The following is a 27,558-nucleotide window of genomic DNA, read 5'->3' as shown; positions in this document are numbered from 1 at the left end:
ATGGTATATAACTTACCAGGTTTTAATGACTTTCACTTAAATCAATTGGCAACCTACTTACAAGACAGTATGCTTACTATAAACTGTAAAAGTTCATCTTTCTGACTCAGACTCTACCAGTGGATTTGACCAAAAGTAAAGGTCAATAATGATCTTAGAACACTTTTTATGAAAAACCAAAAATATCTGCTTTTAAATTTGGAAATTAACACTACAAATTTCATCCAAAAATAATATTCCCATTACTTTGAAAGCTATAACAATAGTTCAGGTTACAAAATCATATTTTCCTTTTTTCTCAGTCATTGCTGTATGAGAGTAAAGGAAAAAATGTTTTTAGAGTGGATGAATTATAGCAGCAAACAAAACAACTTAAAGAATGTTCTCTGGACAATGAGAATTGTAATGTCAATGGTAGATTATTAATGTTTTGTCTGTACTCTCTCACAAAAATTTATAATGTTTAATAACATGGGCAAGCATGAGGCTTCTATTTGCGAAATGTTTTGATTACAAAATCTTATGAACTATAATACAGTGAAGATGGCTTCTGCGTTTTGCTACAGCTAAATTTTCTTTTTTTTGGTCCCTTGTGAAGTAAAATTGGGAGTTCTTAAATGCTGAAGCACCTTAACATTTTTATAGTTTATTCTGAAGAGATGGTGTTTTTTTATATGCACTATTTACAATAGTGTTATAAGATTTTGTTAAGTGCTGCCCTATACATTGCCTTTTCCTTTATGACAGATATTAATGCCTCTTCACAAACTATGGGTTACTGTAATGCAGTAACTAGAATAGATGGTCTACTTCTTAGCAAGCACCAGTAATGATAACCAATAATATCAATGGCTTTAGGAACAAGATAGAATCCTACCTCCCAACCCCCACCCCCACACTGATTATATTGAAATGCATGGCATATTTAGATGTCATTAAGGAGAGTAATTATTTTCTTCTTGTAGATGTTTAAATTTATGGATAAAGTTTTAGAAATTCAATGTTAATTTAAGAGTACCCAAATAGGAGTCCTGAGACTACTGAAATGTAATTTTATATCTAAATGCTAAGTTTATATAAAAACTTAAGCATTTTAAGAATTTTTTATAAATTAATTATAAAGTAATTGGATACTTTAAAGATTCCTATTCTTTGATTTAATTCTATAATTTATAGCTTATTAATATATATTTTAAAGTATCAAATAAAATATTAAGACATAGTATGATCTTTTAAACAATAGGATAAAATGTGAAGATGTAGTATTATATTATAAACACTAGGATAAAATAAGAGGCATATGATTGGTGAAAAAATATTTATATCTTCCAAATTTATCCTCACTCACAAGTATGCATATAAAATTGAATACCCAGAGTTTTGAATGCCATAAAAATTGGCTACAGAAAAAGTATATGTTATAAAGAACGGTAAAAAATAATTCAACACATGGTTTATAATTCTCTAAGAATACTCTCAACAACAAAATTTATAAAGGATATGTGAAAGAATTGTAGCATGATTATCTATGTGGATATAACAACCAAAACAGTTATTCTGGTATAAAGTTTGTTGCTTAAAAAAAAGAAAGTAGAAAAGTTTTGTTATTTGTTATTACTTAGTAGAATAATGAAATATTCTAAAGTGAAATAACTCAGAGGATATGAGGCATTTTTCTTTCCTTTTTTGTGAAACTAAAGAATATTCTACATAATTAAAGTCTGATGAATTTTGAAACTGATATTTAAATTTCCCAAAAGATAGAAAACTGCAAACTTAATTTCCTCTTAATTGAGCTTTAAGATTCTTCAAAATGCAACCACCAGTTACAGAAATTTTAAGAAATGTAAGAACAGATATTCAGAGAACAAGTGCAAATTCATGTAACCACTACTGATTTTACTTTCAGTATATCAATTATTTTAAAAAAGTAAGCCAAACTAGTTTGATTTTCTGTGTTTTGGCAATTTTTTTTAATAAAAAAGTTACAATTGTTTTCTTCATAGAAAAGAATTATAAATCCTGTTTTACTGTAAAAAACACAAAACAGAAAATACTAACATTTAAGAAAAAAGGTATAAGGGAGCAAAGTCAATTCAGAAAATCTTCTTAAAGAAAACAATCTTCCTGTCTATAATCCTTGGCTGTGCGTATAGACTATCATGCCCTATATCCTATTTTCAAATCATTTGTAATACAAGGGAATAAATCCTTGTAGGTAACAAGTCCTTAACACTTTTTGAATTGAATTTAAATTAAGCAATGTATTCCAATGAATGTTGATGAACTCTGGGCAGTTAAAATAAATTATGTTACTTTCATATCTACAAAGTTTGTAGAATTTTTACTTGGATTACAAGATTAAATGGCTCAAGTTTGCTAGCACATAGCAAAACAGATGTGGCAAATGGCAAGGTACCAGATATATGGGTTCCATTCTTTATATGTCACTAAAACAACATCTGGAAATTTAACTGATAATCTAAGTCACCCAATCTGATTTGCCATTATTGCATAGTTAACACAAGAAACAGATACATTCATCATATAGACAAGACATAAATAATGATGGCACAACATCATTGATACAACTTTTGGATTCTAATAATTTGAACTTATATTAGAGTTAATATGAATTTCAATAAACATCAGAACAGATTGCAAAGGTGAAAAAAGAAATTTCATGATGTAATCTATACATTTTTAGGGGTGAATTAAGTTTTAGGCCACTTAGGATCTATTACTATGGGATAATAATTTACTGAATTAAATTTTACTAACCATACAGAGTTAACATATCTTTCAAGAATCATAATTTACACCCTGAAAACAATTAGTTACATATACAAATGGCTCATTTGTTATTAACCTAAATAAAGAAAGAAGGCAAAGAATATACAGAAATATACATATTGTAGCATATAGAATACTTTTTTGCAGTTTCTTTTGATAGAAAAGATGATATATATATATATATATATATATATATATATATATATATATATTAAGAATGGATAAGCTACTAGGTTCCAACTTCTTGCTCATGAGAAATCTGATGGTTGAAGTTATCTCTTCTGGCATCTATATCTGGCTCTCCAGGCTCATAAGATAATAGGAGTCTAGGTTCCCCTCCATAAACTTACATAAATTCCCCTAGTCTCTTCTAATTACTTTCCTGAAAACCTGTGGCCCTCCTAGCAGACAACTGGTGACATGAGGAAGTTTCTGGAGGAGGTAAATGAAATTTTACAATCACACTTTACAGTTGTGTCTTCTCTGACTAACTGCTACTATGGATCCTGACAAGAAAACACTAACCACTGTGTTTCACATTAAAAAAAAAATGGGGGGGGGAGAGATAAGACACTATTTCATTGGTATGATGCAGTGACTGAAGAAGATAACTAATGGCACCAGTAGCTATATGCTGAAGCAGGTATCTACAGATAACTAAACCATGGTTAAGTGATATGAGAAAGTAGTAATATTAATTTTTTCCCCTATGACTATCAAAAAACCATTATACTTTTTTAAAGTAAAAAAAAAATTCATGTTCACCCTTGAAAAAAAAGTTAATGATATACAATACAATCAGGATTTTGTTAATGCTTGAGGAAATTACTCCCCCACACTGATTTTTTTCAGATCTCTATACCAGTGTTAAATGTCATTTGAAACACATTTTCTATTCTGAAATCTCAAAAAATCTCAAAAACTACAAATCCCCAGTAGAATGTAAGTTCTTCAATATCAGGAGTTAATTCTTTTTTTCATCTTTGCATCCTTAATACTTAGAATAGAATAGTGCTTAATATGTTTCCTGAACTGAATGAATTTGTTAAGTGTCAACATGGCATAGAAGTTGTCTCAGACTTTCTCCTTGGTGTAGATACCTTTTTAAAAGGTATGCACTAATTTGTCTGATAAGAGATTATCATGCAGATGAAGAAACAGAGACATAGGGTTTGTTTTTACCAAAATCATGTCATATAATTCCAAATATGCAAAACAAAAGCTTATAAAGCATTTCAGCTAACCTGAATACCATATAACAGGCTTCTAAGAATCAATACATAGTTTTTTTTGTAAAAAGCTCAAGTCAGGTACCACTTCAACCATACAATTTTCCTAATCAAACTAGAACAAAGCATAATCATTTTCCTCCTTCAATTACCTTATTTAATCAGTCAATCAATTAATATTTGTTAAGTATTTATAAAGTGCAGAGCACCATACTAGGTGAAGATGATAAAAATACAAATCTGTGTCCCTATACAGCCCCCAGAAGAACTCCCCATAAGGGTGGGATTATTTTGTTTCTATCTCTTTTACCTCTGGTACTACAGTGCACTTATTTAAATGTCAGTTGAATAAATTGAAATGGGTCCACTGAAAATGCATTCCAGAAGTTAAATTGCTTATACCTTTGTTGTTTTAAAATAATTTTTGGGGGGGGATGAGAGATAAGGAGAGAATAGCCATATTTTTGATCAACAATCTGGTAAATTAATATAAACATATCTACTATCTTCTGTATTAGCTATTTCTGCTACTATAAGCTAAGCCCTCTGGCTATGTGCTTAATATAGTCAGAAAATTGCATTGTCAGATTTTGACAAAAAGTATTTCTGACTTTATGAAGTTTGCTGTATCATTTTCAATTAGTATTGAATAAAATGTTCATTAAGAAATATGGTCAGGGGCGGCTAGGTGGCATAGTGGATAAAGCACCGGCCCTGGAGTCAGGAGTACCTGGGTTCAAATCCAGTCTCAGACACTTAATAATTACCTAGCTGTGTGGCCTTGGGCAAGCCACTTAACCCCATTTTCCTTGCGAAAAAAAAAACAACCTAAAAAAAATGGTCAGCAGCCATTTCTAAATATAAAGTATTATTATTATATGTATATATTCCTTCAAATTAATATCAAACCAGATAAACTCAAATCAGATTTGGAATGTTAAAGTGTTTTAGAAGGGACTTAGAAATAATTTAGTCCATTCTCAAGCCTATAGATCAGGGAACTGAGCACAAGAGAGGTCACAGCCTATCGAGTCTCTTGATTCCTAAGAGCTCTATCTCCACCTCAAAACATGAAGAAAAGGTTCATCCAACTTAAAAGTCATTTATAGTTAGAACAACTCCATCCCCTTTTTTCTTTAAAAAAAAAAGCATAGAAATAGGCAAAAATAAAAGGAAACCTTATTATAAACCTTCTTTAAAGAAGAAGATTGATACTAGCGGGGGGACAGCTAGGAGGCTCAGTGGATAGAGCACTGGCCCTGTAGTCAGTGGACTGGAGTTCAAATCTGAGTTAGACACTTAATAATTGCCTAGCTGTGTGACCTTGGGCAAGTTATTTTTAACCCTATTGCTTTAAATACATAAAATTTAAAAAAAAAGATTGATAGTAGCTTTATACCATGTTCATCATCCACATCATCATTCCCCATTTTAGAAGGGCAGACATGAGAAATGACTATATAATAATAGGGCTGGTATTTTACTCAACAAGAGAAGTTATACATCTAAATAAATGTTCCTTCTGCATAACCTTGAGAACTTATAAACTTATGTCACCACTGCTGGTAGAACTCAAAGAACAATTTTGGAACTCTCCAATGGGAAGTGTATTTTATAAAATATACAAGAAAATCTACTTCACTACTTACTTAGCTATATCTTATTTGGATCCCCAAAGTCCTACCTAGAGTTGATTATGTACTTTATTCATCCAATTTAGCTCTAAATGATTTTGACTATTTCCAAAATCAAAGCTAATCATAACGGTGAAAACTTTGACACCAATGAGAATATTAAAAAGAATATACCCAAAGCTCTGAAGACTATTCCAAAAAAAAGAACTATGGAAATAATCTGAGCAGTGGGCAGTACTACTGGAATAGATAAAGATATACTGGTGGCTGCTTGGAGTGGCAACTCTCATTTAGATATCCAATTTTTAAAAAAATTAACCACATTACTTTATAGGTATACCCTATTTTAAATTCCTAAATCTGAATTTAAAATTTTAAATGTAAAAATTCATAAATTCACCAATGTGTTTTATGTTATGTGTATATATGTGTGTATATATATGCATATATGGAAACAAAACAATATAAATTAAAATTTATATAAAATATCTGATTACTGTTTCTAAAACAATAGGATAAGTCATTTTTAAAAGTTCTATTTATTTCTTTAAGGAAGATATGATTTATAAAGATTCAAAAGACATTTTTATTATTGGTCATAATATAAAGGATACTAAAGCCTTTTTCTCTGGGAAACATAAGAAATGACAGAATAAGAATTACAATGTGAGTAGAATTTCCAATTACCAAGTCCCAAACATTTTTGAGAATCTGAGTGTAAAGGCAGTACAAATCAACAGCTTCCTGCTGAACTTTCAAAAATGACTTTTAATTTTCTTTCAAACTTCTATGACACTAAGAGAAACTTCCTGACACATATGCACCTCCATTCAATCACCTTTTGATAAACAAGCAGCAACATAAAATTAGATTTCTCTATGTTCATCTTTTATAACTCCAATATATTATATACTTAATATATAATATGTACAATACACATATGTATTCAGCAGGACTAAAAATATTTTTGAAAGTTTGATCAGTATTTTATAGTGATTTAAGATAAATTTTTCCAAAAATATAGAAAAGAACCAGAAATTGAGACCCATCCAAATTTGTGAGTTCCAATCTTAGCAGCAAGCTGCTAAAAAGCAATTGTTCATATGGCCATTTGTTGTTGTTGTTGTTAAAGAACTGCAGAGATTGAGACAATGTACATTTTAAGCTCAGGCAGCAATACTTGCTGATATTATGCACTTACATCTCCATTAAATTAAAATATGCTATAGCTTCCTTTGCTGTAATATACAGCAGCTATTTCTTTTTTCCTGTTGGATTTGTTGTAGTTGCTGTTATTTATCTGGAAGAGCAACTAATATAGTTCCAACAGAAGTTTATTTTTTTCTCTAATGCCCCCCAAGTATGGCTCAGTTTCAAGATTGTTCTTTAGGCAGCCACCATTAATATTACCAGTACCATTAAAAGGTTATCAGACAATGACTGAAACCATAAATGAAATTTCAAGGACAATTAGGTATTTCTGTAAACCAAGGTGACCATAAGCATATAAATAGCCCTCTCACAACAGAAAATATGTATGTATGCATGTATGTATTTGTATATGTGCACATATACACATATATGCATATATATACATACATACATAAGTGTATACACATAGATATGTGTATATTTATCTATATAAAAGAAAAAGTCACAGTTCCAATGCCATTATTCAATAGTTACTCACTTACTATTTAAATAACAAAATTAACAAACCAATTTGTGATTTTAAACATTAAAACATTAATTCACCCTGAGAAGACAGAGGAAGCATTAAAAAAAGAAGCTACTTGGATGATATGTATTCTTCAGTCTTTCTGCTTCTGACTTCCCTCAGTCCTTTCTTCAAAGGCACATGGACTCCACACTAGGTTGTCTTCACTATCTTTTGCTGTTGTTTTCTTTTTGTTAGCTGATGGGTTCATGCCACCGTTAGGTACTGGTGATAGAAAAGTCCAAAAAGACTTGTGGCAAAGAGGCAAGCAGCAATCCACCAGGTCAGAAATGATAAGAGCCCTCGGAAGAGCAGAGGAGTAAAGATGGTCTTCAGGCTGCCCAATGCCATTGTTATCTGGGTAACTGTTACCTTCATTTTGTCATCAGCAGATGGTAATTCAGAGTGACCAGAACCAGAGAATGGATGGTTCTCCACTAGAGAATCAGAGCTAGACTCAGAATAGATCCCCCAGGAATGATTACCTGTAAAATCCAAATTAATAAGTGAAAAAAATCAATAGGATAAAAATCAAAATGCCTTGGTTTTTAAAGTGAACCATAATTGTCAAAATTCTATAGCCAAATCTTGCAATTAAGAACAAAAATTACCAGATCATGAGATTATCACTTGGTATGGAACATAAAATTAAAACAAACATCAATAGGCAATATTCCCTTGATAAAAACTGGTATCGAACTCGTCTACTTCCATGACTTTGGAAGTTAAAACAAATGAAAAAGAAATATTTCTGAATTGATTTCTAATCAGTTTGGAGCAAGTCAATCTCTTTAAGCAGATCTGAGGTCCTCTGGCAACTAAAATATAGTTAGATAATGAAAAATATATTTTCTTAATGAAGAAGGGCATGGTTACAATAATAATGGTGATTTGTAATATTTAGAGTATTTTATGGTTTAAAAAACAACTTACATTGATTATTTCTGTGGCCTTCGTGACAACCCTATGAACTATACACCACTGGCACCACTCTTCCCTTTTCAAAGATGACCAAAAGGAGGAGGTTCAGATATTAAATGACTTGCATAAAGTGAACCAGATAGCATGTGCCAGAGGCAGGATATGAAACTGAGTCTTGCTGATTGATCACAAAACACTGACTCTTCAGTATTAACTAATCATAGCTTTATCTACAACACACAAGGAGGAGAATAGTTTAGGTGCCCTCTTAAAAGTCCTATTCTATGATAAACTCGCAATATCACAATAACATTTTTAAAAAAAGAAATAATTAGCAATGTCAGTGCTAGAGGCTAATAATAGCTTTCACAAAGTTTTTATCATACTCTTGTTTTGTATTTACAATTATCTATTTTCTATACTGCATGTCTAGATTTCCTAACTTATCTATTAAACCCATTCACACTGCACTGGTAGCTTCTTTTAGTCTCTCTTGATAAACCTGTCAGATAAAAGGTTATCAATGTGATCAGCAAAGCTGGTAAATCAAGTCAAGAGGAAATGACACTAAGGAGACTTCACGCTGAATTCTAATCCTCCCAGAACAGAATGTATAAATGAGAGACAATAAAACTAACTTGGCTCAAATAAACATTCTTTAGAGTAGAAGCCAGTATTGGTGAAATGCTGTTAAACACTTTTAAAGATTAAGAACAATTTAATTCTAATAATGAGTTTTTAAGAGACCCATCCTCTTACCACACACAAACGTAAAATAGTTTGACGAATGACTGAAGAATTAATAGGTGGTTGATAATCCTTTTAAAGATATAAACATAAAACAGGAGAATAAGAAGTTAGGCATGCAATTTCAAAACTTTGTGATCTTGAGTTTTCAAAAATAAGCAAATAAAACAATTTTTAACAATTACATTCCTCCTTTTTAGGATATTTTTGAGATGGGTGCTTTATAGCATGTTCCATATGTTACAGGTCAGTGTATTATTAATCCAATACAGCTCAAGTGGATACAAAAATCACTGTTTTCACTGTTGAGGCATTCATACCTAGAGTTTTCAAAAGCAGGGTTGTGTGGAGCAGCATGACTAAAGGTGCCACATACTGAAGTGCGATCACACAAAGATAATAAAACACTCTCGCCACCTGAAAACAACAAAAGTCTTGAGTGACTAAAGATGTAGAGAACCTTAATATAACTATCACACTAAACTTATAAATATGATTGTCAGTTTAACTGAGCTCCTTAAGATGTGATTCTTAAATGAAATGGAAGCAATATTGTAGTAAATTTTCACAATACTATAGTTGCAAATACTGTATTTCAAAATGATCCTACTGTTCAAAAGGAGTTCAAATTCTTATATAAGCTTTCAAAATATATATGAAAAAATGAAATAATATTTTTAAAATTCATTGTTTTTCTTATGGAGACAATGGGAAAAGGGTGAAAACTCCCTTACACAGCCATCTCTGAAAGGCTATGGTAATGGAATATGTGTATTTAAATGGTATTTATAGAATGTTATGTAAATGGAAATGGCATTTAAAAGTTAAACCAAGGTGCTTAAGGAAAACAAGTTTGAGTAAAATGATCCTACCTGAAATCAAATATAATGACATCATCAATTAGCAAAAATACCACACAAAACTATGAAAGTAAACACTTCATTCTATAAAGCCAGTTCAGCTCTAGAGGTGTGAAAAGACAGTTTTTAATAGCATCCACTTGGCGCTAGGCACTGCACTAAAGGCTTCCCAATTACTGTCTCTTGAGCCTCACAACCTGGAGGTGAGTGCAGAATGACAGGATGAGGAAACTGAGGTAGACTGCGATTAAGTGACTTGCTCTGTTTTCCTGAATCTAGAGTCAGTGCTCTACCTGAGTAACCTGAGTACAATGGATGGTCAAGCTGTGATTAAGATGGGACAACAGGAAAGGAAAAAAAAAGAACCTTGAAAGAGAAAAGGAAAAAGCATTTGATTCCTTAGAAGGGTCTAGGATTCATATAATTGTTAAGGGAGAATTGATAGGGAAACTGAGAAACTCAAAAATGGAGAGTAGTTCACTCTTCTTCTTTCCACCATGCCTTGAGAGAATAGATTACTCATATTTTTCTTCTATGGGTCTCTGACCAAAAACCAGATACTTCTTTTGTGGTGCTCAAGTGAGAGCACCTTACTTTATAGGTCATAAAATTCAGAAAAAACTTATTCTAAGTAGCGTGCATAGGCTCCCTACTTTAAGATACTTAAAATCAGAAAAGGTAGAAATAGAACTGAAGCCTTTTATTTTTATAAATAACTAGCACACAGATCAAGTTCTGATTTTTCACTTATGACTTTAATAATTACCAAACAATAAGTCATTCTTATTTACTGAAAAGATCTCCATTGGAGTTGAGTATTTGGGAATTGGTTCTAGTCTAAGTGATGCAACATCTTATGGCATCAACTTGTTGTCAAAATAGGAAAATAAGGAGATTTTCAGAGACTGCTTGTTTCTGGGGCTTCCAGAAAGATAGTAGTTCCAACTGGGTAAAGTACTTATTCTTGAAATGAGATCAAACTTTTAAGCTTTTAACTTCCTTTTTTGAAACTGTTAACAGCAAGATGACTTTGAAGGTGATCCTATCTATTGTTTGGTCTTCTCATGACTTAATTTTGGACTATTCTATTCCTTTTACAAATGATATCTCAATTAATTGAAAACCATTAAGTATTTTACTAAGCACTTATGTGCTAGAAATATTTATAAGTGTTGAAAATTCATAGAAAGCATAAAAGGAATCTTATCTTCTTACTGATGAAGGAATAAGTACATAAAAATGTACATACAAGACAGGTACAGAGGAGATGGGAAGAAATCTGAGATATAAAAGGCTCTAGCACTGTGAGGATTGGGAAGGGCATCTTGCTGGTTCTTTCTTCACTTTTTTCCTTTACTTAGAATATTTGATGATATAAATTGGAACTGGACAATTAATGAGCACTCTCTCCAGTGGGTCCCCAATTCTTTCCCCAATCAAAGAACTTTCTTCATCTTCCCAGGCACCTCTCCTCCCCAAGTGACTTTGTATTGTTCTGTATGCACATGTGTCACTTAATAATTTGTGCACGGCATTGTTTTCACCTGACAAAAAGGTTTGGCCTTTGTCTTTGCACTACCATTGTCTAGCCCAGGGCTTGGCACACAAAAGGTGTATAATAAGTGACCTTTGAATTCAGTTCCATGTGTATTGAAAAGAAAATCAACTTATGGGATAGGATTAGTTTATACTAAGTGATTTGAATACTGTTTTCTAATGAATGAGAAAATTGCCTTGTTCCATCAAAACATTTACCATTTTCTGCAAATCAACAGTACTTATGCGGCCAGCTTCCTTCTTCATCTGATCCACACACTTCTGGGCTAAGTTCAGGTAAGCTTGCAGGTGATTGCGCATCAGAGCCAGCCTCAGTGCACACAGCAAGATTATCAACCAGAGCCGCATAGTATCAAATGTAGTTTCTGTCATTCTGTAGTCCAAAGAAACAAGATGATAAAACGTTTTGTCAAAGGTCAGCAGGGTTACTCTTCACTGTGGATACTTGAGCAAACATGGACTCTTGGAAGCAAGGAAGGACTGGAGAACCTTAATATTCTATAGCAAAATCTACTATAATAGGGTTCTCTTCAAACCAGAGAAGCTAGAATCAGACACTGGAAAGAACTCTAACGTGACTGGATCACCTCAACATCAGGAGTTCATGATCTTAAATAAAAAAAAGGCTCTTGTAAATTCAAGGTGCTGTATTCCAGATTTTCAACATATAGCGTATTGTACTTTTTTTCTCTCTTGTAAAAAAAACCATTATACTATTTCATTTTTAAGTGTTTCCATCTTGATAAGTGGGTATCTTAATGTCTATTTGTAAATTCCTGTTAGAATTATTCCAATATATTTGAATATTATATTGCACAGGATTGGAGGGGAGGAAACACAGGAATACTCATAGAGGTCTATATCTATTGCATGTATGGATGAATATGTAATGGCTTGTGAGGGCATGCACATCTGAGCTGTAAAAAAGCTCATTTGTGTGCGTATGAATATAGCAGAGAACACAGTTTGGGGATTTACTAGGGGATGGTGAGTGTGTGTGTTGTGTGGTAGTGGTGGAACATCATGGTGCTGGAAGTTTGCAGAACACTCAAGGATACCAATCCTGTTTGTGCCCAACCACCGTGGGTGTAAAGGGACAGGCATAAGAGGCTGCTACATTAGACACAAAAGCCATAGGCTATCCTGTAATCTTGATCACTGCTGGACTGTACCAGGAGTAGACAGTGTCTAGATGGAAACTTCAAAAACCCCTCACTGTGCAAAAACTCTCACACTTCCCCTTCATCAGAAAAGTATATGACTGGCTGACCCCAGTTTATCCCCAGGAGAGGAATCATCTAATATGGGTATTGAGGCCTCCTAGCCTCTTCCATCTCCATGCATCCCTTTACTGGCTTTAGTCTCAAGCACCCTCTTATCATGCTTATATCTTGTTTGTACTTAGTTATTTACATGTTGTCTCCCCCATCAGACTACAAGCTTCTTGAGAGAAGATACTAAGTTTTTGTTTTTGGTGAGGAAAATGATTTGCTTTTGATTTCCAGTGCCTGAAACATTTTAAGAACTTAATAAATGCATTTGGACTTATTGACATTTATTTGCCTCTATCTTCAGATTAAGAAACAATAGGTCATCATTGCACTTTCATTTCAGTAGATCAGTGCTTTCGTTAGGGCTCCTCTTCTTTCCACTGACACAACCCAACCATGCTTTCTCTTTCTATACAGGTTTTGTCTCTGCTCTTCTATAAGGGAATGAAAGTGTTTACCCAACATTCTAAAAGTCTTTCGTTTGTTCTTTAGTGTATCTATAATAAAAAAAAAAGGTCCTTTAAATGCTTCCTTTTATGAATGACAGATAGAATGCTAGTTGGAAAACTGTAGAACTTCCTGGCAGAGATTCATAACTGATTTAAAGATTTTTGACCCAACAAAACTCATAGGAAAAAAATCAAATGATTAAATAACAACTACTGCTTTGATTATGACATAGTTAGTTGGACAACTTAAAGAACTCATCAATGTATATTTGGACAGACACTGCAAATGGTGAATAATCTGGGCCTAGAATAAAAGAGGAAAACAAAAAGATACTGGATTGTCTTTGGGAAACTGCAAAGCTCCTTTAATAACTTCAAACATTCCAGAAATCAAAGTCAATTTTAAATAACAATATCTTCCTGGAGGTATTATATAGCTGTGAATCACAACACAAAACCATCTCTTAAGAATTAAAAATTAATATCCCTGAGAGGGCAATGAGAAATGTGTGATGAGTAGCAGACTTCAACACATAACAAATAAGCAATCATTGGAGGAATGAGTAAAAGATGCCATCAAAGAAATGGGTAATAAAAAATAGTATGCACTGGTAACATGGTAAGATCTGTGATGAATAATGTGAGTGTTACATTGGTCTCTTTAAGATGTCAAGAGGAAGTGAGGAAGGTCTCCAGCACACTGGGTGGTAGTGTGTTAAACTTATGGGAAGACATAAGTAAAGATGGGTTATGATAATGGTTCTGAGACACAATGAAGCTATTCATCACACAGATGGACTACCATCTTTTCCAATAATATATACCCTTGACGATGATGCCTTTTGTGATACATTTTATGCTCAAGTCATTGTGATTACTATAATAAAGCTCACAATGTGTCTGGATCATATGAAATTCTATTTTTGAGATAATGGAGATATTTGTTTTGCAGCCTATATATTTACTAAGAAAATATTGGTGTTAACACAAAGGACTTCAGAAGCTTAGGATCTTTGAAAATGCTATGTGGTTTTTCAAAACAATTAAGCTCAAAATCCTTCTATATTACTCAATTCCAGGCCCAGCTCATCTTTCATTCGCAGTGTTAAAGATACATATGTACTGACAAAGTAACTTAATGATCTATCTAATAATTAAGTTATAATTTGAAATTGAGTTTTTCATCCACTTTGGTTTTCTACTCTGATAATTTAAGTAATTTTGGATTTCACTGTGGAATCATTTAGTATTCTAATAATTCACACATATGGAGAACCTCACTTTCTACAGTTTTGAAAGCTTATTTCTGCCAACAGCATCTTTTACAAACTCAGACTAATTGTGAATCATTATTTTCCCAAAGATGCTGGAAAAAAAGCAGGATAATCTTGATGCTATTCCTCTAGAGGAACTTAAAAGAAAGGGGGGGGGGGGTGTTTTAAATTGCTATTAATACAAGAGCAATACAGTTCTCAAATGATCCAGAATTGCTTTTCTCAGAATGTGGTTTGGGGATCCCCCCCCCAAAAAAAACCTTTCAAAGGATCTTTAAGATGAAAATTACTTATAATAATATTAAGCATTTATATTTCCAATCCACATAAACCAAAGCTCTTTGGAGGTGATTTCTCAAAAAAATCTTTATGTACAAAGAAGTTCAGGAACCAAATTAGCTTGAAAGTTGCTGATCTAGAAGAACCTAAATGCTTGGGATCCTAACTTGTCTGTACTCCCAAGCTTTTTAGACTCTGAAATGTTTCAGGGTTAAGCTAGGGCCACATCTGATAAGAGTTAATCCTAATTTATGAGGGTCAACTGAATTTAATTAGAATCACAGAATCACAGTAAAAACCAGTCAGCCAGTTGAATTCATGTTTGACCAGCTCTCTGATTCATCTTATTCTATTTTTTGAAACTTTCTCAAGATTTTCAGAGGACAAATCAAGTTTAAACCAATAAATTAAAACTAAAAATGAAAATCTTTGTAAAAATGACAAAAAAGTAATGATAATCATCATCATCATATTCATCCAATAAATTCTTCCTTAAAGTACGGAATGGAATAGGTTTAAAACAAACTGATAAGACAAAAACTCCTGAACATGTGTTCTCAGTTACTTATTCATTCCTCCTACCTAGAGTAATGTAATAAAAGTTGAAATAAAACAATCAAGTAGAACAGCTAGAAAAAAGGATTATAATCATGATAGAGATTGAGAGAGTGAAAAAATAGGGAGGATAGATTAGCTAGTCTATAGGTCAAACTAAATAAGATAAAGACAATGAGATTAAGTATGGTGGTTGAAGAACATTCAAAAGTTATGGTTCATAACTTCAAATAGCTTTTTTTCTGAACTTCAATATACTGTAACAATGATGTTGTTCATAATAAAAATGATTTCAAAAATTGTACTGATAATAACAGGAAGTAGAGATGATTGGCAGTGCACATAAACTAGAAGATAATTAGAAAATGTTGAGCCCCGTCTGACTCTTTATGTCACTATTTGAAGTTTTCTTGGCAAAGAGATTTGTCATTTCCTTCTCTAGCTCCTTTTAAGATAAGGAACCTGAAACAAACAGGGTTAAGTGACTTCTCCAAAGTCAACAGCTAAATCTGGGGGTCAATTTTGAACTCAGGAAGATAAGTTTTCCTGACTTCAATCCTAGCATTGTCTACTGTGCTACATAACTAACCCCAAAATATGACTTTCTCTTTTAATGTAAGAAAAGAGTTGAATACTAAAGCAGTCTGAGATGCTGTCTAAAGAAAGCCATGGTTTGCATTACCTAATTTGAACAAATCATCCACTGAGGTAGTAGTATAATACAGTGGAAAAAGAGAACTTGATTTGGGAGCCAGAAGTCCTGGGTGAATTCACAGTCTACTTCAGTCACTTGGATATGTGAGCCACTTAATAAGTCCATTTTGCTAATCAATGAAATGAGGATAAGAGTATTTGCATCATTTACCTGATAAGATTATTTACAGAAAAGGTATTAAATTGGAGAACTGTAGCCCCTAAGGCCCTACCAAATTAAAATGCAATTATATGTTTAACAAAATCAATAAAAATAAAATAAACAGATAAGAATACAGATAATGTCAATTTGTTGTTTTCTAAGTTAACAAATTGGTCAGCAGAGATCCATCTCTAAGTTTGACATCACAGGTTTAGAGGATTAAATGAGATGTAGTATTATATAGTTTCATAGGTTTAGAAATCATCACCTAGTCTAATCTCCTTCATTTTATAGATGACTGAACTAAGGTCAGAGTGATTAAAGGACTGGCCTAACTTTATACAAGTACTAATTGGCAGGTAAGTCATGAACTCAGGTACTCTGATGCCAAATCCACTTCTGTTTTCTACTGTATCATGCTGCTTTGCTACTATTAACAAATATTCAGTAAGCAGCTTAAATTGATTCTGTTCTAGATTTCAAAAGCCCCAGCTAGGTGCAGCATGGAGAATTATGGTGAATAAGGCAGAGAAATTTCTATTCATCATTCCTGAGAACTTGGCAATAAAGTATTTAAAATAGATATTTGCATGTGTGATGTGTACATGCATATAAATATATACAATACTCACAAAACGCATAGATATGTGATTATACAGTGGCATGTTTGTTTTTTTTGTCACAGTGCTCTGCCTTCTGGATTTCGTTACATAGGTATTTTGGTATATGGATTTGGTTTACTTAAATAACTAATATTGTTACCAAACAAATACATAAATATTTGAATCCATTTAAGGGTTGAATCTACATTAAAAGCAATTTTGTTCTTAATTGCAAACAAAGGATTTCCTAGAAATTATTGTGCCTATATGACAGAAGAGAAATCTGTCACTTACTTCCTTCACCACCCTGCATTCCTAATTGATAGGCTGCTTGCCTGGGTCCTTTCACAATCTACCATGTGGGCTGTGAATTTTTAAGTAAACCTTACAGTCTCAGCCTAATTATTTAATAGAACTGTCTGACAGTTGGAGAAAGTCAATTGGGGTGGAACAAAGATGAGAATTTAGTTTCACTTGCAATGTTTGGGAAGCTGGGGTCAAGAAAAAATGAAATGGAAGAAGAGGCTGAGAAATGAAAAGAGGTGATAAAGGGTAAAATCCCCTGACTTCTGCTGTGACACTGTCCTTATAATTTAAATACACAGTTGAAGAGAAAAATTGGCATTCTACTACTCTCCTCCCATCTCCTTCTTTCACTAGAACCTGGGAGAAACTGATTAAAGAAGATTGCATAATTCCAACAATGAACAAGGTCCAAGCAAGATTGGGGAATTTAGAATTAGGAGCAAGATCATTCAATAAAGAAACATGTACTAAGAATCCATTTTAAATAGAGAATCCCACTAGATACAAAGTTTAGATGAGAAGTAGAGCCTTCTCACAGAGTTTAAGATTTTCTCTAATCTGAAATGATACAGAACCTAAATCTAAATGAGTTCTCTCAAGTCTTCTACTCTAACCTTTTCATTTTGAAGATGAGGAATACAAATAATAAGGCATATACATTTGAGTATTTTTAAATACAGACCAATGAAGCTATAATAAAACTGGGTAATTTAAAATGTACTGTTTTTACTGTAAATGATACAAATACAAAAACAACAAAAAACCCAACTCTGATATAATTTATCATCTATAATCTATGTTCCAGGAAAAGTATACTCTAAATCTAAGAGAAATATAATTATAATATTACTCTAAGTGATTCAATACTTATGTATGTATGTGTATACATACACACAGATACATATATATATATATATATATATATGTATATATAAAAATATATATACACAACTCCAAATTCTTGCTATGGCTAGATAATGGCATTATTATTTTTTTCACATTGCAACAACACTGATTCTAATAGTTCGTGATTTTAATTTTGATGACCTAAAGTTTACCTTTACCAAGTGAAATATCAATGATACAAACTTTTTGAAAATATTCTTCTTGCCTATTTTTCTTGGTTAAAAATGAATTTTTCTGTTGATCTTTGTTAAAAATAGAATTTCAACCATAACACAAAGTCAAAAATAGTATTTTATTATACAAAATATGTAACAGAACAAAAACAATCAGAACATCTTATGAATGATTATTTTAAAATACAAAATACAAAAATACTTACAAAGGAACACTTTCTTTACCCAAAGTTGGGTTCATAATGTAGTCTTTGGTGATTGGTTTTACCCACAGTAGGACCATAAATAAGGGTGCCAAGAAATTTATGTGAAGTAATGTTCTGAAAGCACATAAAAAATAATCATGAATACAGAAAGAGAACAACTAATGCTAATTAACCTGTGGAAAACTTGGATCAGACGGAAGCTGAGAATGTGTTGCTAATACTCTGAACTCTACTAATACAACTACCACTACCACTTTACAACATACTGCTTTATATCTTTTCAGAAAATATTAAGACCTGATCTCATCTGATCTTCACAATAATTTTGTGAGAAAAATATGGAAGGCCTTAAAGAACTGAGGTTCAGAAAGGATAGCCAAGGTCAATGGCTGGTCCAGGGGCAGAGCCAGGATAAGAACCCTCGAGTCTTTTGGTCCTATACTTTTTCCACCAGCACTTTTTTGCCATACTCAGTTTCTGATTCAATAAAAATCTTCATAAACAGCTCTCTGAATCAAGTTCTCAATGATCCCAGTGAAATTGGGGATGTAGAAGTCAGGTTTTACATTTAATGCAGTTAAAAGAACATGTCTTCTCATTTTAGAGGAGAAAGCTATATCACTTTTAAGTGATAGTGATTAGAGAGGTCCATAATACTACTCTATAAGGCATATGGCAGACAAACTTGAGTGAAACATTGCTTAAATTAGAATCCCTATAGTATATAATGATCATGTAAAAAGTTTAAATCACATTATCAAAATCATATGTGATTCACAAATTTTCATTTCTTCTTGGATCATTAAGAACATACCTGAAATTAATTTTCATATCCCATACAAATCAAGAAAATTTATTTCACTTCTGACAAGGCAATATTCCCAATACAGCAAAGGGTTTCAGTTCATAGCTATAACTTCATTGTTAATTGTACTCGGAATTTTTATCCCATAGGGACAGATAGTTGGAAAAGATTTTTTTTATTATTTTAGAACAAAGGCAAATTCTTTAGAACAGTTATTTTATTTTACAGGTACTGGTTTTATTGTCAACTATTCTGAATGGCTAAAATTGAGGGGATTCAAAGAACCATTTTTAAAAGTAAAAGGGGTAACTGTAATATCACTGTATCTGAAAATGATAGTGAATAATGAAATCCATGAACACCTGACAGGAAAAAAGGTAAAAGTTTGGCCACAGTCTTCTGGCGACATAGTAAGAGCTCATGCCCGCCATGAGGGTAACAACGTCTTTGTGCCAGTCATGCTCCTCTCAAAGCCAGGCTAGTGTGCCCACACCCCTTGTATATCTAGGCAGAGTGCTGTAGCACAATGGGGGGTGGGGGTGTTCAGGAAAGAGCTGCCACAAACCAAAAGCATCCCCACAAAAAAAAATATTCCCAAGTTCACAAAAGCAGAATCTTTAAAAGGCAAAATTTAATTCCAAGGACCACTAAAATGTCCACAAAAATAATAAATGCTTAAATATTTTTATGAAGTGTTTCTTTCATCCAGCAGTCTGAGTAAGGCAGTGGGCTTAGCCAAAGAAAGAGGCAGTATTAGGTATGCAGTGTTGCTAGGGAACACTATAGTATCAAGGAGCAGCCCACAGCGGTTTCAGTAGCTTGTGAAGGGCTCCCCTCCACCCACCCTTTTCAGCTTATTTAAATCATAACGCTGGGGTTAGTGGACTGAAGTGTGTGTGTAGAGTGGAGGGGGAGAATCAGGTTTTTTCTTAAAAGAAGCCATTAGAGAGACGGGTGGTGGGAGAAAGGCAGGATGCAGCCAAGAGCATGCTGAGTAAAAGGAGGAAATAAAAGGGGATGAAGGGGTGTGGGGTGGGAGGTGGGAATAAGTACACCCACACACAAAGCATATGCAGAAAAATGGAGGTGGGGGAAACAAAACAAAAGGACTGTCAAAATTAAATAAAGGAAAATGACACAGGTAAAAGAGATATGAATGCTCATCTCCCTAAGAAAAGGCTGTAAAGAAGAACCAACATTAAATACAGGGTTTTACAGATGAGGAATGTTAGGAAATATGAATTACTCGGAGGATCCTAATGATTGTAAATAAATAGATCAAATGGAACATTTTCAACTTTGGGTTTCCACTATAGGAAAAAAAAAACTAGAGGGAAATTTAAGACCCATAATATAAATGGAACTCTATCCAAATAACCATTCCCCCCTCCCAAGACATTCTGCATTAAAGAAAAATCTATTGATAATCAGAAGCATATTATAGAGCATATTACAATAAGCTTCATGAACTATTTTAGAAATTAACTAAAATATCTCAAACTAAAAAAGTGTTCAATTATAGCATAACAATGCAAATTCAGAAACCAAATAGAGATAATAAATTAGATCAAGAATTTGATCAACAGTTTTACAGATTATGGAATTTCAATAACTTAAAATATGTTACCAACATTCTCAATAAAAGTTATTCCTTATACTGTTAACTAGGACTTAAGTGTATTTGTTGCCTAATCACAAAAGTTAAGGAAAAAATCATGTGGTTAGATTAAATAAAAATAATAAACCTGCACTCTAATTTTAGTGATTATGTCACCACATGTATTAATAATTTAAATAAAAACCCAAATATGTGTTTGTGTCTTTTATATTCATCTCAAAGAACAAAATGTATTTGGAGGGGTGGAAAAGGAGAAGGTAAATAGTTTTTAAAAATATATTGCACTAATAAAAATTAAAGTAAAAAGGGTGTTCAACTTGTAGGTAGGAAATGAAGTACAGTCTAAGTAGATCAAATGATTACTTCATTATTAATTTTCATTACAATAAATTGCATATACCTGCATTAAGATGAAAAACATATATTTATCTGCATGTGCTTATGTACATTTTCCGCTTACTGTGTTATTTTTTCTGTTGCCAAATTCAGGGCATCCAGATGCATTTGAGCCAGCCGCAACCCAGGGAAAGTCAAAAAAGCACCAATAAGTGAACACAGAATAGCCAGGAAAAATTTGAAAGTAAGTTTAGACACAGGACCCCTATAAAAATGAAAAGATTCATCAATATTTCCTTAAGTGACTTTATGAATTTCCTTTTTTCCTATCAATTTATAGCACAAACTACATTTAGTAATCACAATCACAACATTTTTAACAGATTCAGATAAATTTCTGACTCAAGACAATGTTAATGGTAAAGGCAACTATGCCCTAACTTAAAATTTTCATTAGCAGAAAGCATTTAAGAGGACACATCAGAGAACCTAATCGTTTGAATCTGGAAAGGTCAAAGCAAAAGCAAGCAAATAAGATTAATAATGGTAGAGAGATGCAAAGCCTACAGACAAAAATAATAATGCAACTTCCCTGTAACAAGGATAAAATTTTTAGGGAACAACAAAGATGGCACTAGAAAGGGCATTTCTTTCCCAAAAAATGGAAATCGTAATTTTCAGTGAAAATATTTGGATTTTATTCTTAAAATTTTCCAAAACTTACTGGGATTCTAAACCTTGCTTTTCAAGAAACTGCATCGCACTTTCTGAAAAATTTGTAAAACCTGTAAAAAAGAAATGGATTATTCTTATCACGGGCAAAATACAGAATCTTTCTTTAGAAATAAAATGCTAGAAAACAGCATCTTAAATTTTCAAGTGTCTAGCTTAGCTCTTTCATGTGCTAATTAGTATGCCACAATGCAATAAAATTTGGTTATTAACAAGAACAGTCTTTGAAAACATCCCTTTGATATTTGTACATTTCATGAACGTGAATAAAATTTGCATTAATTCTTCAGGAATTTGTTTAATTTTTTTACATCATAGAAACATTTAACTGTAAGAAAGTCGCAGGGTGTGGATTAAAAATGAAAGGTAAGCAAATAATATCAACAAAGCAAATACTGCACAATGAAGACCTGATTCTTTAAAAACAATGAATAGTAAATTGTGTCTTTTAAAATGGGACACACATTTCAAGTATGAAGGAATTAAAAGTACATCTAAAAATTAAAGTTAACTTAATAAAGATTAAGGGTAGGAGGGTGACAAATGATACATATATATCTATATCTATATGTCATCTAAAGTTCAAAGCATTTATTACCTGTTTCAAGTCCAAATTCTAGGTAGTTTTCAGTAACAATCAAGATCGCCATGGCTTTGACAAAGAAAAAAAATCCAAAGGTAACACAAACTGATCTTTCACCACCTTCTTCTACTTTGAAATAGTGTGTAGTCAATGAAAATAGTACCTTGCTGTAGGAGTAAAAAGTTCAGGAAAAAAGGAACAATTTTGTGCAATCCAACAGGAGTACCACTTTATGCTACCTGAAATACCATTAGAATGTCAACACTATCTGCAATATACCTACAATCCAAAAAAAAGTACCCTCAAATGAATGAATATCTTTGGAAATTAGAAAGTCTGTCGTAATCTGGCCATTGTTCCAAGAGGCAGAATATAACATTTAAGAACACAGCAGGTTCAAGTGTGGTTGAGAACAACCTTGATTTTGGAAAGAAAATAAATATAGCAATATTGTCTTTGGACAAACAAAATAGATATTAAAAATTCAAAAGAATATCATTGTATTATAGGTTACACTAGGTAATTTCTATGCAATAGGTTCCTGGAAATGTGAAAGATCAGTAAAGTTGTCAATTTAGGAAACTAATATTTTCTTCTACTGATTTGTAATTATTTTGCCTTCAGTAAAAACTAGGCAACAAAAAAAGCTTGTTAAAGAAATTCATCAGTAATTCCTATATTGATAAGGTAGAATTTAGAACTGGAAGCCCAGCGCCCTCAAGGCCATTTAGTCCAAAACCCTTTTAGTAGGAAGAAAATGAGGTTCACAAAGGCTAAGGGACTTCACTAAGGACAGGGGTAAAAATTGACAGCATCAACATCTGACCTTTTGCTCCAAAATCAGTGCATAACCCAAGAGATTATGTGGCCTCCAGTACTGAAGCTGCTTTAACCCATAGTAGGGAAATTATTTTACATATCTGGAGACACTATGGTTTATTCTTCAAATGTAGAAACTTAAGTTCCAAATTAATTTGTGTGATTCTTAGTAAGTCACTTCAAGATTTTTATAGCAAAAAGGGCATTATAAGATACAAAAAATAGGGCTAAAATAAACTTCAGAAAATAACTGTACAATCAAATCACACTGGATTTGATCAAAGTGAATGTCATGATAAAGCTTGGACTAGAATCCAGGTCCTTCTCCTTCACTGTCTTCTTTAAAGGAAAAAAAAAACCACTTATACAAATATAAAAGTACACAGGAGTTAGATTTTAAATTCTGACACTAACTTATCACATTTATGCACAGAAGAAACTTCTACTTAGAGCAAGGGGAGATGTATTTATTCAGGTACCTGGAATTGGAAATCAATGAATTTTCCCATAGAGACAATTCTATATTCAGGGGTTAGATGCAGTTGAAATAGTCTTTATTACCCTTTTCATCTTATATTCTAACCTTATGGGCTCAGATAGCTTGGGAACTTAACTATAATATTGTTTCTAAGGAAACACTCTTATGTTCAAAATAACCAAGCTTAGAAATCAACTCAGAACACAACACCCTCACAAAGTGAGGATTATTTGTCTTCCTGAAGAGAAAAATGTTAAAGGACTGGAGATGAAGCCCTGGTTCTACCAATTAACTAGCTATGTAACTTTGGACAAATTACATTTTTCTAAGGCCTGAGTTTCCTCATATGCAAAGCTTTGAATACATAATCTCTAAAGCCCCTTCCAGTTCTAAGAACCTATGAGTATAAACAGTATAAAATGAAGCAAATCTACTATTCACATAATTATAAATCCAAGAGACTTCCTGATTTATAAAGCTATTACATAAGCCTCTCCTTTTAATTTTTGTAAACACAATGATACAGGTATTCCCCAAATTAAAACACAAATAACTGACCTATATCCATCTCATGCAGGCAGAAAAAGATGCGTGTGTGTGTGTGCGTGCACACATGCTCGCATGCACACGCTATCTGGATTCTATCATTAGAACCATTTTGATCAAGTCACTGTCAATGTGATTTGATTGAGAAATTTCTGAGATTCATTTTAACACATTTTAAAATTGCTATTTTCCCCATATCCATTTTTGTAGAGAAACCACTGACCAGACCTCAATACCATCTCACAAAATATAATTTTAACTATCAAATAAACTGTTAGATATAATATGCCCTCCTTTTTTCCTATCTTTTACTATTCATAGTGCAACATATTACATTGAAAGTAATCTTTAAGTATCAGCATTCAGGATAAATGGATATGTATTCTATTTGCTACTAAGTAAAATATGTTACTTTCTATTATTTTTCCATTATAATGATCATTATAATTTTTTAAATTACCTTATTAAGTCAATAGACTTTGTATGATTATATTGGGACTCCAAACGCTAATATTCCAAAGATTATTTCTTTGAGGAAAATATGTTCCTAAGTTCCATACAACTGATGATTAACTATATATTACTCAGTTGGCCCCTCATAATTTGTCATCACTCTAGCTTTCCAAATTCATCTCACATTATACCCTCCTCCCACTAGCAACTGACCTATTCTGTAAAGGCATTCAGCATTCTCTACTTTCATGATTTTACTAATACTATTCCCTATACCTGCAATAACTTCACCCTGCCCCAGTATCCTTCATCTCTGCCCGTTTATATTCTACTGTACCCCCCAAGACTTAACTGGAAAATAAGCCCTAGCATGATTTTTTTAGGATGCTTGTAATATAAAATAAGCCCCAGTTAAGATCATCAGTCAGATGGAAGGATTTAGTATGTTCACTGCAACATGAAATGGATATAATGAATTATAAAACATTAATATTAATAAATATAAATAAATAATATTATTGAGATTGATACTTTAAATAGATGATAATACAATTTATATTTACATATTCGTAAATACTCAAGCAACCATCTTTGGACAGAAGTAAATGCCTATGAAAACAGATGAACTCGAAACTTATTGTCAAATGCCCAATTGGACAGACACAACGCAGGAATAACATCCAAACTTGATAACATCTGGATGGAAAGAAATCCCCATTTCCATTTATAACTAAGGGCAAGAAAAATAAGATCGGATGTGATTTAGGCATTTATTATTCTTGAAACCAAGAAAGCCTCTTGTATATAAAGTTATAAGGAAAGTAGGTCGATTTAATGTTGCCACTTGTTTTGCTAGATGGACAAAAAGGTCTGCTAGTCTGGGATGCAGCCAGCATTCACCAAGCTTTTAAAGCCATGAAGAATGTCCTAGCAGAGAGAATAGATCAAATAATGATTCCTGAAGGAATGAGTGCCTATCTCCAAACTCTTGATATTACAATAAACAAGTCATTCAAGGGACCATTGCACATGGAAATCAATGACTACATTGAAAATAGAATGGAGAGAAAACAGTGTGGAAACTTTGTGAAGCTGAAATTGCAAGAGGTGAAAAAATTTCCAGGGCCAGATGGATTCACAAGTGAATTCTACCAAACATCAATTCTATGTAAACTATGAGAAAATAGGTGAAGGAATTCTGCCAAATTCCTTCTATGACAACAATATGGCACTGATACCTAAACCAGGAAAAGTTAAAACAGAGAAAGAAAATTTAAAGGATCAATTTTCCTAATAAATATGGATGCAAAAGTTATAAATAAAATAACAGCAAACATTACAGGAAGTTATCACTAGGATAACATAGTATGAACAAGCAGAATTTATACCAGGACTTCAGGGTTAGTTCAATATTAGGAAAACTATCAGCATAATTGATTATATCAATAATAATCTAGCAGAAATCATTTGCTTTATCTCAAAAGATGCTAAAAAAAAAAACCTGACAAAATACAGCATCTATTTCTACTAAAAATACTAGAGAGCATAGGAATGAATTGTTCCTTAAAATGATAAGCAATATCTATCTGAAATCATCAACAAGAATTATATGCAATGGAATAAGCTAGAAGTATTCCTAATAAGATCAGGGGTGAAACAAGGATGCCCATTATCACCACTATTATTCAATACTGTATTAGAAATGTTAGCTTTAGCAATAAGAGAAGAAAAAGAAATTGAAGGAATTAGAATCAGTAATGAAGAAACAAAACTCTCACTCTTTGCATTTGACATAATGGTATACCTAAAGAGACCTAGAAAATCATGTAAAAAAAACTACTAGAAACAATTATGAACTTTAGCAAAGTTGGAGAATATAAAATAAATCCACATAAATCCTCAGAATTTCTATTATTAATAAAAATACAGCAGCAAGAGATAGAGAAATCCCATTTAAAATAATTACAGACAACATAAAATAGTTGGCAAACTACCTGCCAAGGCAGACTCAGAAACTCTAAGAAAACAATTACAAAACAATTCTCATAAAAATAAAATCAGATCTAAATAATTGGGCAAATGTCAATTGCTCATGGGTAGGACAAGCTAATATAAAAAAAATGACAATTCTACTTAAATTACTTATTCAGTGTAATCAAACTTCCAAAAAATTACTTTAGTAAGCTAGAAAAAAGTAACTAAATTCATATTGAAAATAATATATGTGTACATATATATATATATATTCACATGAAAATATCAAAGAAGTGAATAAAAAAATGTAAATAAAGGCAATGTAGCCATACCAGATCTAAAATTATATTATTAAAGCATCAGTCATCAAAATTGTTTGGAACTGGCTAAGAAACAGAGTGGTGGATCAGTGGAATAAATTAGGTGCAAAAGAGCAGTAAATGACTATGGTAATCTATTGTTTGATAAAACCAAAGATTCCCACTTCTGGGATAAGATTACGCAGAACCTTGCTGCACCAACATTAAGGGATCGAAGGGCCTGGAACGAGATATTCCAAAGAGCAAGGGAGTTTGGAATGTGCCAAGAATACACTATCCTGCAAAGCTGAGCCTTCTCTTTCAAGGGAAAAGATGGATGTTTAATGAAATGGAAGAATTCCAACAATTCTTGATGAAAAGACTTAGCCAGAAGTGAAAGATACTCATGACTTTTCTGTGACTCAGATATAATAATTTAAAAACACTTCCTCCAGGGGTGGCTAGGTGGCACAGTGGATAGAGCACTGGTCCTGGAATCAGGAGTATCTGAGTTCAAATCCGACCTCAGACACTTAATAATCACCTACCTGTGTGGTCTTGGGCAAGCCACTTAACCCTA

General features: G+C 32.6%; 1 protein-coding gene across 3 annotated transcripts in view; it reads right to left on the bottom strand.

The window, feature by feature from the left end:
- Nucleotides 1-1,208: 1,208 nt before the first annotated feature.
- Nucleotides 1,209-27,558, bottom strand: part of TMEM161B (transmembrane protein 161B) — a 137,491-nt gene continuing 111,141 nt past the window's right edge. For 2 of the 3 annotated variants that reach the window (XM_074202997.1, XM_074202998.1), the window contains exons 6-12: nt 22,425-22,576; nt 21,819-21,879; nt 21,219-21,359; nt 18,336-18,449; nt 11,657-11,831; nt 9,362-9,458; nt 1,210-7,858 (exon numbers count right to left, since the gene is read on the bottom strand). In XM_074202997.1, the coding sequence (XP_074059098.1) occupies nt 7,581-7,858; nt 9,362-9,458; nt 11,657-11,831; nt 18,336-18,449; nt 21,219-21,359; nt 21,819-21,879; nt 22,425-22,576 (1,018 nt within the window). In that variant the 3' untranslated portion in view covers nt 1,210-7,580. Of the gene's footprint in view, nt 7,859-9,361; nt 9,459-11,656; nt 11,832-18,335; nt 18,450-21,218; nt 21,360-21,818; nt 21,880-22,424; nt 22,577-27,558 lie in introns of all 3 variants that reach the window. The other variant, XM_074202999.1, reaches the window with a different exon arrangement.

The sequence above is a fragment of the Macrotis lagotis genome, chromosome X, assembly GCF_037893015.1.
Source record: "Macrotis lagotis isolate mMagLag1 chromosome X, bilby.v1.9.chrom.fasta, whole genome shotgun sequence".
Lineage (NCBI taxonomy): Eukaryota > Metazoa > Chordata > Mammalia > Peramelemorphia > Peramelidae > Macrotis > Macrotis lagotis.
The sequence above is the reverse complement of the archived record's forward strand: the minus strand, read 5'-3'. Positions and strand labels throughout refer to the sequence as shown.